Source organism: Hypanus sabinus, chromosome 16, assembly GCF_030144855.1.
Source record: "Hypanus sabinus isolate sHypSab1 chromosome 16, sHypSab1.hap1, whole genome shotgun sequence".
Lineage (NCBI taxonomy): Eukaryota > Metazoa > Chordata > Chondrichthyes > Myliobatiformes > Dasyatidae > Hypanus > Hypanus sabinus.
The window spans coordinates 309,886-325,781 of NC_082721.1; the positions used below are offsets into that span (position 1 = coordinate 309,886).

The following is a 15,896-nucleotide window of genomic DNA, read 5'->3' on the forward strand; positions in this document are numbered from 1 at the left end:
CCTCCCTTAACTTTCCTGCCTCTCCTTTCATATTACCTGATATCCTTGGATATTTCATTCCCAATCCTCTCCTCCCTGCAAGCACGTCTCTGTAATGGCCCTTTGTACTGACTTGTGCCATAAGTTCACTGACCTTGTTTCAAATAACACAGACATTCAAATAAAGTGCCCTTACATTCATTGTGCTTTTAAAATCTTGTAATCTTTTACTCTTTTGCACTTGACGCCACTTCACTCCACTCTTATTTTTCTTTTTTATCTTTTGCTTTATCTTTATCCACACTTTTTAAATTTATCCATACTTTGACGATCTGTTTCCTCTCTTTTTTCTACTGTCTATCTCCCCTTTCCACTCAGATGTAGGATCTCTGTTGACAACTTCTTTCTTCCCCTTCTTGAGTTCCTCCAGTGCTTCGTATTGCTCCGTATTCTAGCATCTGCAAGTCTCTACATTTTCATTCAGGCTACATTTGGTCAAATACTGCCTTAATACAACTGGTATTTGGTTGGACAACATTTTATTAACCAGTGCCATCACAATGGAACAAATTGTCTCCTTCTGAATTATGGAGTTTCTATTATTCTATGCATGCAAGTCAATATTTGAATGATGGCTATTGACCTAGAAACTATAACTAAATTTATTTACCTCTGTGAAAACCACTTCTTGCTTAAAAATATACCTCCTGGGTTCAGTTTCTAATTTAAATTGTTTGAATAGAATATATCAGCTATTTCAGAACTAAATAGATGTCATATCATATTTGGGAATAATGATTGCATATTGCATTAAAGATCTGCCTTCACCTTATAATATTACAAGGTCAGGGCCCATGCTGCCAACAGTTTGCATTTTAATAAGACTCCCATTTTTGACTGAAGAATGACTGATCTCAAAATCCCCTGTCAACATTACTTATAATAAGAGGAATTCCCTCATCCCACCCTCAGCACCCTCTTGTTCTTTCCAAGCATAGTGCCATTGCCCTTCCAGTTCCCAGCTTTTGTGCCTAGGAAGGTATCGCCAGGTTTTGCAACATAGGACAAATTCTAAAAATTCATGTTGCCATTACTGCTCTCCAATCTCTTGCTGCTGTTTCTTAGTGGGTGAATTCAACTATTTCAAAGTCATAGAAGCAATGTAAAAGCCTGAAAAGAGACAAGATGATATAGTCCCAGGTCTAACACCTCCAGAAGTCAGTTTTGATCTGAAGTTTCCATTTGAAGAACTGAGCAACCTGATGATCACAGGCTGCACTGCTTAGCAATACTGGTGTGGCACCTGAGACAGTCCATCAGTTTCGCAAACAAAACACTGTTTCTTTTGAGCCATTCTGTGTTGATTCTAAGCTGTAGGGAGACAGGATTCCATAGGCTCAGAAGTGAATTCTTTATGAAGGTAGCACTGGTCAGCAAAGAGCAGCTTGCATTTCTTCTATCTTGTGCAGAAGTTCTACAAAGGTTGGTCTTTGAGCAGGATTGTGGCTCCAGCAGTTCAACATAACATTGTAGATCTAAATTAAAAATGTGACAAAGAGAAGGTTCTCATTGTAGTGCCCAGTATATTGAAATAAACACCATAGGAAGTATCAACAAAAATTGATGTGTTGCAGGCAGCTTTGAAAATGCATTAGGTATAACAGAAGGATGCAGCCATACTGCTCTTGTGCCATCCAGTCCATCTTTCCATGGTAACTTTACCCTCCAATTTTTTAAGTCCTTTTAGAAAGTTCCTTTGGATTTGCTATCACTAGTCTTTCATGCAGTAGATTGATAATAACTCACTGCATGCAGAATTTTACCTCACCTTCTCTCATAACTTTATACATCTCATTCTTGTCACCTCTCAACATTATTTGTTCCCAGGGATACGAACAAACCAATCCCACTTCTCCTGATAACTCAAGCCCTCCAATCCAAAAAACAAACCTTTTCTGCACTCACTTGGCTTATCAACATCCTGTGTACAGTAGGTGACTCCTTTGCTTGCATCTTTGGAATCTATTTCTATCTATTTGCATCTATTTCTATCTTTGATGTTTTTTTTTTCCTTTTCAAGGTTCTTTTGAAGACCCTGACCTGGAGTCACACTCTGACTTTGACTTTGTTTCTTTGTGGGAATGGGACCCACTCTCAGGGCCTCATGACCGGCCACTTTTTGATGTCAAGGATGCAGCCTGGATGACTAGTGCACCACCCTCAGAGTGTCGGATTTTTGTGGCTCTGGAGATAGACAATAGACAATAGATGCAGAAGTAGACCATTCGGCCCCTCGAGTCTGCACTGCCATTCTGAGATCATGGCTGATCATTCACTATCAATACCCAGTCCCTGCCTTGTCCCCATATCCCTTGATTCCCCTATCCATCAGATATCTATCTAGCTCCTTCTTGAAAGCATCCAGAGAATTGGCCTCCACCGTCTTCCGAGGCAGTGCATTCCACACCTCCACAACTCTCTGGGAGAAGAAGCTCTTCCTCAACTCTGTTTTAAATAACTGACCTCTTATTCTCAATCCATGCCCTCTTTAAATTGTTGATTTGGGCTGATTCAAGGCCGGTGCCCCTGACTGAAGCGTCATGGGAGAACACGGAACACTGGGGCAGTGGGTTAGCTGCCGGCTGTGTGTCCAGAGACCTGAGCATTTCCGGGGTCAATTCTCTGGGCGCAGAGCTTGGAAAAAGTGACACAACAGACTTTTAACATCATAAATCAGTGAGCTGTTTGTTATGTCTCCCCTCTTGCTGTGAAACGAGAACATGTCTCTTTCTCCTATTTGGGGGAGAGAGAGAGAAAGAGAGAGCCTGTGGTATGTCGAATTACTGGGTGAATGACTATTCTTTGGGGTACTGCAAGTCTGACTTAATTGATGCTTTGCTGCACACTTGAGTGTGGAGGGTGTCAATGCTTTTTTGCTGCTGGGGGAGGGGGTTCTTTGCCTTGTTGCTGCTTGTGTGTGTGAGGGGGAATATGGAGGTGGGGTTTTGGGGTTCTAACGTTTAACTGTCTTTCATTCTTTGGGGCACTCCTCTGTTTTCATGGATGTTTACGAAGGAAAAGAATTTCAGGATGTATATTATATACACATCTCTGACATTAAAACATACCTATTTAGATAGCAAACATGAGGAAATCTGCAGATGCTGGAAATTCAAACAACACACACAAAATGCTGGTGGAACACAAGCAGGCCAGGCAGCATCTATAAGGAGAAACACTGTCGATGTTTTGGGCTGAGACCCTTCATCAGGACTAACTGAAAGGAAAGATATTAAGAGATTTCCTTAGTATATAATAATCTCTTAGTATCTTGCCTTTCAGTTAGTCTTGAAGAAGGGTCTCAGCCCAAACATCGACAGTACTTCTCCTTATAGATGCTGCCTGGTCTGCTGTGTTCCACCAGCATTTTGTGTGTGTTATACTTATTTAGATGTTGAGTTCCTTCACCAGTTTGGTATTTGCTCCAGATCTCAGCTGCTACACTTGCTTGTGTCTCAATGTAGATAACGTTTAATCATTCTGCCTTCATCATTGCTCTCTGCTACTTCAGTGAGGAGGAATTTTGTCAAAACCTAAAGAGCTGTTGATGTATTGCAAATATTTAGTTTGGAGTCTAATAGACATTCAAAGAACAAAAGAATAAAGGGCAGGGCAAGAAACAAATAGGGAATTGGAGTAGAAGCTAAGACCAGATCAGCCCTGATCCAGTGGTGAAGTAGGCTTGATGAGCTTATTAGCCTGCTTACTGTTTACTTCCTTCGGAGAGAAGCTAGGTGATAGTTAGAACTTCTGTTGAGGTTACTTTAGAAAGGGAGCAGAATCCCTAACTATTTCTAAAATGGACACCAAGCATTAGTCTTGAGCAGCAACACTTTATGTGAAACCTTCATAAGTCATCCATAACCCTACTGCTCATATAATCTTTTCATGGCATCATTTCTATAACTTCTTCCATCCCTGCAACCTTATGGGATATCAAAACGTACTGCTCTCTTACAATTCTAATTCATTAGAGCTGTGCCTTTAGTTCCCTCATCGTTCTGGAATTCCTTCATAAACCCTTCCTCTTAATATCTCTCTTCCTCAAATTTTTCATTTTAATGTTTTTCATCAACCAAAATATGATGTAGAGAGTTCCTCATATCTGAATTGATGAAAAAATATTGAATCTTGAGAGGAATTTGGATAGGCACATGGATGGAAGGAATACGGAGGGCTGAACCATATGTGCGTCAATGAGAATAGGCAGTATAGGGTCAGCATGGACTCGAGGGACTGAATGGATTGTTTCTGATCTGTAGAGCTCTATGACTAAGTAATGAGTAGGAACATGAATAGATCATTACTGATTTCAATCTCAGTTTCATTTTCCAACAGTCTTCCCATAGTCCTGGTTTTTGTTAAAACCAAACAAAAACTATTGAATGGACTTAATGACTGAGCCACCACAACATACTAAGTTAGAGAATCCCTAAGATATATTGCCACTGAGTGAAAGATATCATCAACTTTACTTTGAACCAGTGTCCCCTGGCCTCCACCCCTCATACGGGCAGAGCTGGTGTCCCCTGGCCCTGCACCCCTCTAACAGGGGGAGCCGGTTACCCAATGCCCAGCCCCTCAGATGAGGGGGGGAACCTGGTGCCTCCCTCCAGTTCCCCACCATGTCAATGAGGGAATCTGGTAGCCCCGCTATTCCCCACCATACAGACAGGGAAGCTTGGTGTCCCCTTTGTTCTCCGCTCCTCAGACAGGGAAAATTTGTCCCTGAATCCTGCCTGTACAAGTTTCCAAGTGGCATTGAGCTTGTCCTTATTTTTCTGTACCCAGCAGAATGTTTCCCCAAATCACCTGTACTCTTTGTTCAGCTAACCTTCATCCTAGTGAAATAATCTGCAGAATTTTCACTGCACTCCATGCCACCTAAATATGCTAGTCTTTGATAGACTCATAGTTATAGAACAGTACAATACAGGGTGTCCATGCTGAACTATTAATTTGTCTTGTCCCAACGACCTATTGATCATATTGATGCAGTTATAAAGAAGGCAAAACAGTGGCTATATTACATTAGGAGTTTGAGAGTCTACCAATGTACGATGGACAGCACTCTGACTGGCTGCATCACTGTCTAATATGGGGGGCTGCTGCACAAGATCGAAATTTATTGCAGAAATTTGTAAAATTAGTCAGCTCTATTATGGGTACCAGCCTCTGTGATATCCAATACATCTTCAAGGAGCAGTGCCTCAGGAAGACAGTATCCATCATTAAGGATCCCCACCACCCAGGACATACCCTCTTCACACTGTTACCCTTGAGAACGAGGTACAGAAGCCTGAAGACACACACTCAGTGATTCATGAACAGCTTCTTTCCCTCTGCCATCCAATTTCTAAATGGACATTGCACCCATGAACACTAACTCAATGCTTTTTTTATTTCTGTTATTTTGCACTACTTATTTTAACTTAACTATTTAATAGAAATATAACTTTAAAAACAAACATAATGTAACTCCATTTTTTCTCTATTTATATAATCATGTTCTTCATTGTACTGCTGCCATAAAGTTAACAAATTTCATGACATATGCTGGTGATATTAAATCTTATTCTGACCTGACCTCAGACCATAGGCCTCCATACCACTTCCATCCATGTACTTATCCAAATTTCACTTAAATACTGAAAATGAACCTGAATTCATGACTTTCTCTGGCAGCTTATTCAACACTCTCACCACCCACTGAAGAAGTTCACCCTCACATTCCCCTTAAATATTTCACCTTTCACCCTTAAACTATGATCTCAAGTTCTACTCTCATCTAACCTCTTGGGGGAAAAAAAGATGCTTGCATTTACCCTATCACAATTTTGTATATAGTCAGGGTGGTTGTAGAGAATGCTTCAGGTACTGTTAATCGCAGGTAACTTGGCCCCTTTACATATTTTTAATTGCTGTCATTTTTGTATGGTAACTCTTCTTGTGATACAAAGGTAACTTTTAATATATCAAAAATGAATTATGGAATAAGAGTCTGTTATTTTGCGTTCTGCTGAAAATTTAGTTCTAGCTTTAACGCATCAGAATGAACTTTTCTTACACTTTTCTAAGTCCAAAGTACAAGTGGAGATTCAAACAAGAGGACATGATTTGAGAGTTAGGGGGCAGAAGTTTAAGGGAAACACGAGGGGGTATTTCTTTACTCAGAGAGTGATAGCTGTGTGGAATGAGCTTCCTGTAGAAGTAGTAGAGGCCAGTTCAGTTGTGTCATTTAAGGTAAAATTGGATAGGTATATGGACAGGAAAGGAGTGGAGGGTTATGGGCTGAGTGAGGGTAGGTGGGACTAAGTGAGATTAAGAGTTCGGCACGGACTAGGAGGGCCGAGATGGCCTGCTTCCATGCTGTGATTGTTATATGGTTATATGTCACCATATGCAATCCTGAGATTCATTTTCTTGCAGGCATTCACAGTATATAGAAAGAAACATGATAAATGAAAAACATATACAACAGAGGTGGATAAACAAACTGTATGCAATAGGTAACAAATTGGGCAAATACAAAAAGAAAGGAAAAAGAAAATAATAATAATAATAAATAAGCAAGCAATAAATATCAAGAACACGAGTTATACAGTCCTTAAAAGTGAGTCCATATGTTATGGAATCAGTTCAATGCTGGGGAGTCTGCGTGTTGAAGAGGAATGGAGGCCGGTGACTAGTGGTGTGCCTCAGGGATCTGTTCTGGGACCCTTACTCTTTGTGATTTTTATAAATGACCTGGATGAGGAAGTGGAGGGATGGGTTAGTAAATTTGCTGATGACACAAAAGTTGGGTATGTTGTGGATAGTGTGGAGGGCTGTCAGAGGTTACAACAAGACATTGATAGGGTACAAAACTGGGCTTAGAAGTGGCAGATGGAGTTCAACACTGTGTGAACAAGTGTGAGGTGACAACACCCACAAAATGCTGGTGGAACACAGTAGGCCAGGCAGCATCTATAGGGAGTAGCGCTGTCGACGTTTCAGGCTGAGACCCTTTGTCCTGACGAAGGATTGTTCCACCAGCATTTTGTATGTTGTTGTTGTTTGAATTTCCAGCATCTGCAGATTTCCTTGTGTTTGGTGGTTCACTTTGGTAGGTTAAATATAATGGCAGAATATAGTACTAATGGTAAGACTCTTGGCAGTGTGGAGGATCAGAGGGATCTTGGGGTCTAAGTCCATAGGACACTCAAAGCTGCTGCGCAGGTTGACTCTGTGGTTAAGAAGGCATACGGTGCATTGGCCTTCATCAATTGTGGGATTGAGTTTAAGAGCCGAGAGGTAATGTTGCAGCTATATAGCACCTGGTCAGACCCCACTTGGAATACTGTGCTCAATTCTGGTCGCCTCAGTATAGGAAGGATGTGGAAGCGATAGAAAGGGTGCAGAGGAGATCGACAAGGATGTTACCTGGATTGGGGAGCATGCCTTATGAGAATAAGTTGAGTGAACTCGGCCTTTTCTCCTTAGAGTGACGGAGGATGAGTGGTGACTTGATAGAGGTGTACAAGATAATGAGTCATTGATCATGTGGATAGTCAGAGTCTTTTCCCCAGGGAAAAGCATGGCTAGCATGAGAGGGTTTTAAGGTACTTGGAAGTAGGTACACAGGAGATGTCAGGTGCAAGTTTTTTTATGCAGGGAGTGTTGAGTGCGTGGAATGAGCTGCTGGTGGCGGTGGAGGCGGAAATTATAGGGTCTTTTAAGAGACTCCTGGATGGTTATATGGAGCTTAGAAAAATAGAGGGCTATGGGTAAAGCCTAGGTCGTTCTAAGGTAGGGCACGTTTGGCACAGCTTTGTGGGCTGAAGGTATGTATTGTGCTGTATTTTTTTCTATGTTTCTATGTTGCTACCCAACATTTAAGAGAAGTTTGGATAGTTAAATAGATGGTGGGGCATCGAGGGCTGTGATCCTGGTGCAGGTCAATTGAAGAAGGCAGTTTAAATAGCTCAGTTTGGACCACATGGGCTGAAGGCCTAGTTTCTGGGCTGTACTTTTCTTTAACTCTAAGTGATCTCAAGAAACTCAATTACAATCTTTCCATGGATTCAGTTTTCACATGTTCCTCCCCACCCAATACAAAGAACCAGATTTAGACATTTGTTCTACTATACAGCTGCTTACCTCTCTTGGACAGTCTTGGGGTGCTGGTAAGCGTCTGGTTTTTAGGACTTCAAGCATCTGGAAGACCATGTGTCCTTGTTTATCTGGACCAATCATTCTTTGATACTCCTTTAAAAAAAAGGAAAGGATGATTGTGCCTCCTGAGGCTTCTCCCTTGTTCATACTGGGTGGAGCAAGCAGACACATGCTACTTCTTCATCCAAATGCAAATCTGATTTAATCAGTCTCCTAATCCAGCTCATTCTTTCCCAGTACTTGATGATTATTCATACTTTCCTGACCAAACACCCAGAAATGTAACCCAACCACTTTCTATTGACCATCCTAGCTACTCTGCATTGTCTTTCTGTATGTTTAAAATTGATTTTCAAGTCATCTTTCACATTTTTAAAGTTATTAATGGTCTGGGACTGCAGAACATCACAGAAGCACTTTTGATTTACAATCCTGCTGGAGCTCTCAAATCTTCTTCTGATGGTTTATTTAAATTTAAGCAATTTCTGTCAATAGGTAATTGGCAGGTCAGCTTGTTTGAACTATGCAACTAAACTGTGGACTGCAATATCTTAAACTATAATGGATGCAGTCTCAGTTGACACTTTTAAACACTAGCTCAAAACCCATTTATTTCACCTTGCTTTGAACTGACATCTGTTTGTCTTTTATTTTCATGTTTATTTTTATTTTCATGTTTGCACTTTATGTAAAATATTTTGAACTACATTGCCTGCTCAAAAAGTGCTCTATGAATAAGTTATTATTATCTATGTTGCTCTTAAAACTGCCCCACTGAAGACAATTTGGCTCTTCCGTTGGTTTCCTCAGTCATCTGAGGAGTCAATAAACTGAAGACTCAGCAGACTACAGATGCTAGAACCTGGAGCAAAATACAATCTTCTGAAAGAACTCAGTGAGCAGCACCTATTGGATGAAAGCGGGTGGGTGAGGAGAGGAATTAAATGGATATTGGGGATTCCAAGGCTCTATTTTAAAAATAAGTTGTGAATTAGACCATAAGATATAGGAGCAGAATTAGACCATTTGGCCCATCGTCTGCTCTGCCATTTTACCATGACTGATCCAATTTTCCTTGCAGCACCAATCTCCTGCCTTCTCATATCCCTTCATGTCCTGGCCAATCAAGAATCTATCAAATACTGCCTGAAATATACATTAAGACTTGGCCTGCACAACTACCTGTGGCAAAGAATTCCATGGATTCACCATCCTCTGGAAAAAAAAATTCCTCCTCACCTCCATTCTAAAAGGACATCCCTCTATTTTGAGGTTGTGTCCGCTAGTCTTAGACTCTACCACCATAGGCAACATCCTCTCCATATCCACTCTAAAGAATTTCACTGTTCAATAGGTCTCAATTAGGTTATCCCTCATTCTTCTTAATTCTTCTGAACAGAGGCTCAGAGTCATTAAATGCACTTCATATGAAAAGCTATTCAATCCTGGACTCATTTTCATCAACCTCCTTTGAACCCTCCCCTGTTTCAGCACATCCTTTCTAAGATAAGAATCCAAAAACTGCTTACAATACTCTGGCTTACCAGTACTCTATCAAGTCTCAACATTACATCCTTGCTTTTATATCCTAGCCATCTTGAAACAAATGTCAACTTTGTATTTGCCTTCCTTATCACAACTCAGCCTGCAAATTACTGTAACCTTTATGGAATCCTGCACAAGGACTTCTAAGTCCCTTTGCACCTCAGTTTTTTTTTTGTATTTTCTCTCCATTTAGAAAATAGTTAATCCTTTCATTTCTTCTTCCAAAGTGTATAACCATACACACTTCCCAACACTACTCTATCTGCTATTTCTTTGCCAATTCTCTTAATCTAAGTCCTTCTGTAGCTTCTCCACATCCTGAAATCTACCTGCCCCAACACCTATCTTCATATTGTCTGCAAACTTTGCAACAAATCCAATGATTTCATCATCCAAATCATTGACAAACAACACAAAAACAATTGGTCCTAAAACAGACCCCTGTGGAACACTACTTGTCACCAACAGCCAAAAAGAAAAGGCTCCCTTTAGTCGCACTATTTACCTCCTACCAGTAAGCCACTGTTTTCTCCATGATAGAATCTTTCCTGAAATACCATGGGATCATAGCTGGTTAAGCTGCCTGAAGCATGGCACCTTGTCAAAAGCCTTCTCAAAATCCCAGGATACAACATTAAGCAATTCTTTGTCTATGATGCTTGTTATTTCCTTAAAGATTTGTCAGGCAAGAGTTTCCCTTGAGGAAACTATGCTGACTATGGTCTATTTTATCAGCTGTCTCTAAGCCCCTGAGACTTCATCCTTTTATAATCAACTCCAACATCTTCCCAACCACCGAGATCAGACTAACTGGCCTATAGTTTCCTTTTTTCTGCCTCACTCCCTTCTTGAAGAGTGGAGTGACATTTGTAATTTTCCATTTTTCCAGATTCATTTTTGAATCAATTGGTTCTCGAAAGATTATTACTAAGGCCTCCACAATCTTTTCAGCCCCCTCTATCAGAACTCTGGGGTGTACACCATCTGCTCCAGATGACTGATCTACCTTCAGATCTTTCAGTTTCCCAAGAAACTTTCCTCTAGTTGTGGTAATTTCACACACTTCACAACCCAGCATCTGAAACTTCTACAATACAGCTAGTCCTTTCCACAGTGAAAACTGATGCAAAATACTTATTCAGTACATCTGTCATTTCCTTGTCTCCCATCACTACTTCTCCAGCATCATTTTTCAGTGGTCCAATATCCATTCTCATCACTCTTTTCACTTTATGCAAGTTTAATATTATTGGCTAGCTTACATTTGTATTCGAACTTTACCTTCTTAATGACTTTTTTAGTTGCCTTCTGTTGTGTTTATTTCCCAATCCTCTAACTTCCCACCAATTTTTGTTCAATTATGCACCCTCTCTTTGGCTTTTATGTTCTCTTGTTATCTTGTTATCCATGATTGTGCCATCTTTCCTTTAGAATACTTCTTCCTCTTTGGAATGTACGTATCCTGTGACTTCCGAATTGCTTCCAGAAATTCCAGCCATTGCTGCTCTGCTGTCATCCCTGCTGTGTTCTTTTCCAATCGATTCTGGCCCAATCCTCTCTCATGCCTGTGTAATTCCCTTTACTGCACTGTAATACTGATTCATCTAAATTTAGCTTCTCCCTCTCAAATTTTAGGGTAAATCTGATCATATTATCATCTCTTTTCCATCAGGTTTCTTTTACCTTAAGCTCTCTAATCAATTTTGGTCCATTACACAACACCCAATCCAGAGTATCTGATCTTCTAAGTTGGTCAATCATGAGCTGATCTTAAAAGCTATTTGTTAGGCATTCTACAAATTCCCCCCTCTTGACATCCAGCACCAACCAGATTTTCCCAATTTGCCCTCATATTGAAATCTCCCATAACTGTAACATTGCCCTTCTAATTTGTAGACCACATCTTTGCTACTGTTTGGAAGTCTGTACTGTAAATAACTCCCACCAGGGTCTTTTTAACCCTTTTAGATTTTAGGTACTAGTTAGGAACCAAGTTAAAGGATGGGGCCTCCAGGGTAAGTCCTCTGGAAGATGAGAGTAGTAATCAATGCATTGAGCCAAAAGTGATGGGGAGATTTTAAGTGGATATTTGCATCTGTATTTACTTGGTAGATGGACAGAGTCTATAGAAATGAGGCAAAGCAGCAGTGAGGTTATGGACCCTATACAAGTTACAGCGATGGAGGTGTTTGCTGTCTGAAGCCAGTTAGGGTGGATAAATTCACAAGGTTTGACAAGCTGTTCCTTCAGACTCTGTGGGAGGCTAGTGTAGAAATGGTAGGGACCCTAGCAGAGATACTTAAAAGATCCTTTGTCACAGATGAAATACCAATGGATTGGAAGATAACTAGTTATTCCATTGTTTAAGAAAGGCTCTAAGTATAAACCAGGAAACTATAGGCTTCTGAGCCTGACATCACTGGTGGGAATGTTATTGGGAGGTACCCTAAGTGACCAGATATGAGTATTGGGATAGCATGGACTAATGAGAGATAATCAACATGGCTTTATGTGTGATAGGTCGTGTCTAACCTTTGATTTTTTTTGAGGAAGTTACCAGGAAAGTTAATTAAGGTAAGACAGTAAATGTTATCTACATGGTCTTTAGCAAGGCCTTTGACAAGGTCCCTCATGGGAGGTTAGTCAAGGAGGTGCAGTTGCTTGGCATTCAAGCTGAGGTAGTAAATGCAATGGACATTGCTGCAGGTGGCTACAGCAAAAAAGAGCTTTAAGTCATTAAGAAGGTAAAGATGGAACATAAAAGTAAGCTAGCCAATAATATTAAGGAGGATACAAAAGTTTCTTCAGATACATAAAGTGTAAAAGAGGTGTGAGAGTGGACATCAGACCACTGGAGAGGTAGTAATGGGGGACAACAAAATGGTGGACGAACTGAATAAGTATTTTCCATCAGTCTTCATGATGGAAGGCACTAGCAGCATGAGGGGTTATGTACAATCATAGTAATGTATAATAATTTATAATAAATTGAACAGTCAATATAATATAGAGTACACTCAAATCAGTGTGAGTTCATCTGTCTGATGGTCTGGTAGAAGAAACTGTCCTAGAACCTGTTGGTCCTGGCTTTAATGTTGCGGTACCAATTCCTGGATGGTAGCAGCTGGAATAGATTGTGGTTGGGATAGCTTAGGTCCCTAATGATCCTATGGGCCCTTTTTACACACCTGTCCTTGTAAATGTCCTGAATCATGAGAAGTTCACATCTACAGATGCGCTGGGCTGACCACACCACTCTCTGCAGAGTCCTGCGATTAAGGGAGGTACAGTTTACATACCAGTCAGGATGCTCTCAATTGTGCCCCTGTTGAAAGTTCTTAGGATCTAAGGGCCCATGTCTTTTTCACCACACAGCTGGTGTGCACAGACCATGTGAGGTCCTCGGTGATATGACTGCTGAGGAACTTGAAACTATTTAACCTCTCAACCCTAGATCCATTGATGTCAACACGAGGAAATCTGCAGATGCTGGAAATTCAAGCAACACATGCAAAATGCTGGTGGAACGCAGCAGGCCAGGCAGCATCTATAGGGAGAAGTACTGTCGACATTTCGGGCCGAGACCCTTCGTCCTGATGAAGGGTCTCAGCCCGAAACGTCAACAGTGCTTCTCCCTATAGATGCTGCCTGGCCTGTTGCGTTCCACCAGCATTTTGTGTGTGTGTTGTTCCATTGATGTCAATAGGGGTTAGCCTGTCTCCATTGCTCCTGTAATCCACAACAAGCTCCTCTGTTTTTGCGATATTGAGGGAGAGGTTGTTTTCTTGACACCACTATTTTAGAGAGGTGACTGGTTCCGTGTAGGCCACTTTGTTATTGTTTGAGGTAAGGCCAATCAATGAAGTATCGCCAGCAAATTTAGTTAGCAGATTGGAACTGTGGGTGGTGATACCGTTATGGGTATACAGGGAGTAAAGGATTTTGGAAAGATGCAACAATAACAGGGTTGTTATCTTGGGTGATTTTAACTTCCCTAATATTGATTGGCACTGATTAGTTCCAACTGTTTAGACGGGGCAGAGTTTAAGTGTGTCCAAGACGGATTCCTGTCACAGTATGTTGACAGGCCGACTAGGGGGAATGCCATACTAGATCTAGTATTAGGTAACGAACTGGGTCAGGTCACAGATCTGTCAGTGGGTAAGCATCTGGGGGACAGTGTCTATCACTCCCTGGCCTTTAGCATTATCATGGAAAAGGAGAGAATCAAAGTGAACAGGAAAATTTTTAATTGGGGAAGGGAAGATTGTGAGGCTATAAGGCTAGAACTTGCAGGTGTGAATTGGGATGATGTTTTTGCAGGAAAATGTACTATGGACATGTGGTTGATGTTTAGGGATCTTTTACAGGATGTTAGGGATAAATTCGTCCTAGTGAGGAAGATAAAGAATGGTAGGGTGAAGGAACCATGGGTGCCAAGTGAGGTGGAAAATCTAGTCAGGTGGAAGAAGGCAGCATACATGAGGTTTAGGAAGCAAGGATCAGATGGGTCTATTGAGAAATATAGGGTAGCAAGAAAGGAGCTTAAGAAGGGGCTGAGCAGTGCAAGAAGGGGGCATGAGAAGGCCTTGGCGAGTAGGGTAAAGGAAAACCCCAAACCATTCTTCAATTATGTGAAGAACAAAAGGATGACAGGAGTGAAGGTAGGACCGATTAGAGATAAAGGTAGGGAGATGTGCCTGAAGGCTGTGGAAGTGAGTGAGATCCTCAATGAATACTTCTCTTTGGTATTCACCAATGAGAGGGAACTTGATGACGGTGAGGAAAATATGAGTGAGGTTGAAGTTCGGGAGCCTGTTGATATTAAGGGAGAGGAGGTGTAGGAGTTACATTAGCACAGATAAGTCCCTGGGGACTGACGGAATATTCCCCCAGGCTGCTCCACAAGGCAAGGGAAGAGACTGCTGAGCCTCTGGCTAGGATCTTTATGTCCTCGTTGTCCAAATGGTACCGGAGAATTGGAGGGAGGCAAATGTTATCCCCTTGTTCAAAAAAGGTAGTAGGGATAGTCCAGGTAATTATAGACCAGTAAGCCTTATGTCTGTGGTGGGAAATCTGTTGGATAAGATTCTTAGAGATAGGATCTATAGGCATTTAGAGAATCATGGTCTGATCAGGGACAGTCAGCATGGCTTTGTGAAGGGCAGATCATGCCTAACAAGCCTGTTAGAGTTCTTTGAGGAGGTGACCAGGCATATAGATTAGGGTACTGCAGTGGAGGTGATCTACATGGATTTTAGTAAGGCATTTGATAAGGTTCCACAGAGTAAGCTTATTCAGAAAGTCAGAAGGCATGGGATCCAGGGAAGTTTGGCCAGGTGGATTCAGAACTGGCTTGCCTGCAGAAGGCAGAGGGTCGTGGTGGAGGGAGTACATTCAGATTGGAGGGTTGTGACTAGTGGTGTCCCCCAAGGATCAGTTTTGGGACCTTTGCTTTTCATGATTTTTATTAATGACCTGGATGTGGGGCTAGAAGGGTGGGTTGGCAAATTTGCAGATGACACATATGTTGGTGGTGTTATGGATAGTGTAGAGGATTGTTGAAGATTGCTGAGAGATATTGTTAGGATGCAGAAGTGGGCTGAGAAGTGGCAGATGGAGTTCAACCCGGAGAAGTGTGAGGTAGTATAGTTTGGAAGGACAAACTCCAAGGCAGAGTACAAAGTAAATGGCAGGATACTTGATAGTGTGGAGGAACAGAGGGATCAGGGGGTGGATGTCCACAGATCCATGAAAGTTGCCTCACGGGTAGATAGGGTAGTTAAAAAAGCTTATGGGGTGTTAAGACATACAAACAAGCTGGATCAACTCAGCAGGTTGGGCAGCTTAGCTTTCATAAGTCGAGGGATAGAGTTAAGAGTCACGAGGTAATGATGCAGCTCTATAAAACTCTGGTTAGGCCACAGTTGGAGTACTGTGTCCAGTTCTGGTTGCCTAACTATAGGAAGAATGTGGAAGCATTGGAAAGGGTACAGAGGAGATTTGCCTGGTTTAGAGAGTATGCATTATGCTTTTTCCACTGAGGGAAAAAAAACAGAGGACCTGGGTTAAGGGTGAAGGGAAAAAAGTTTAAAGGGAACATGGGGGGGGGGGGAGGGGGAGCTTCTTCACATAGAGAGTGGTGGGAGTGTGGAATG

The 15,896-nt window shown here is 41.5% G+C and overlaps 1 protein-coding gene across 1 annotated transcript in view; it reads right to left on the reverse strand.

Annotated features, from left to right (window-relative positions):
- Positions 1–366: 366 nt before the first annotated feature.
- The window catches only part of LOC132405933 (tyrosine-protein kinase JAK2-like), a 194,124-nt gene continuing 178,594 nt past the window's right edge, over positions 367–15,896 (reverse strand). Inside the window, exons 23-24 of the mRNA XM_059990935.1 lie at positions 8,179–8,286; positions 367–1,514 (exon numbers count right to left, since the gene is read on the reverse strand). Coding sequence (XP_059846918.1) covers positions 1,410–1,514; positions 8,179–8,286 — 213 coding nt within the window. The 3' untranslated portion in view covers positions 367–1,409. The remainder of the gene's footprint in view (positions 1,515–8,178; positions 8,287–15,896) is intronic.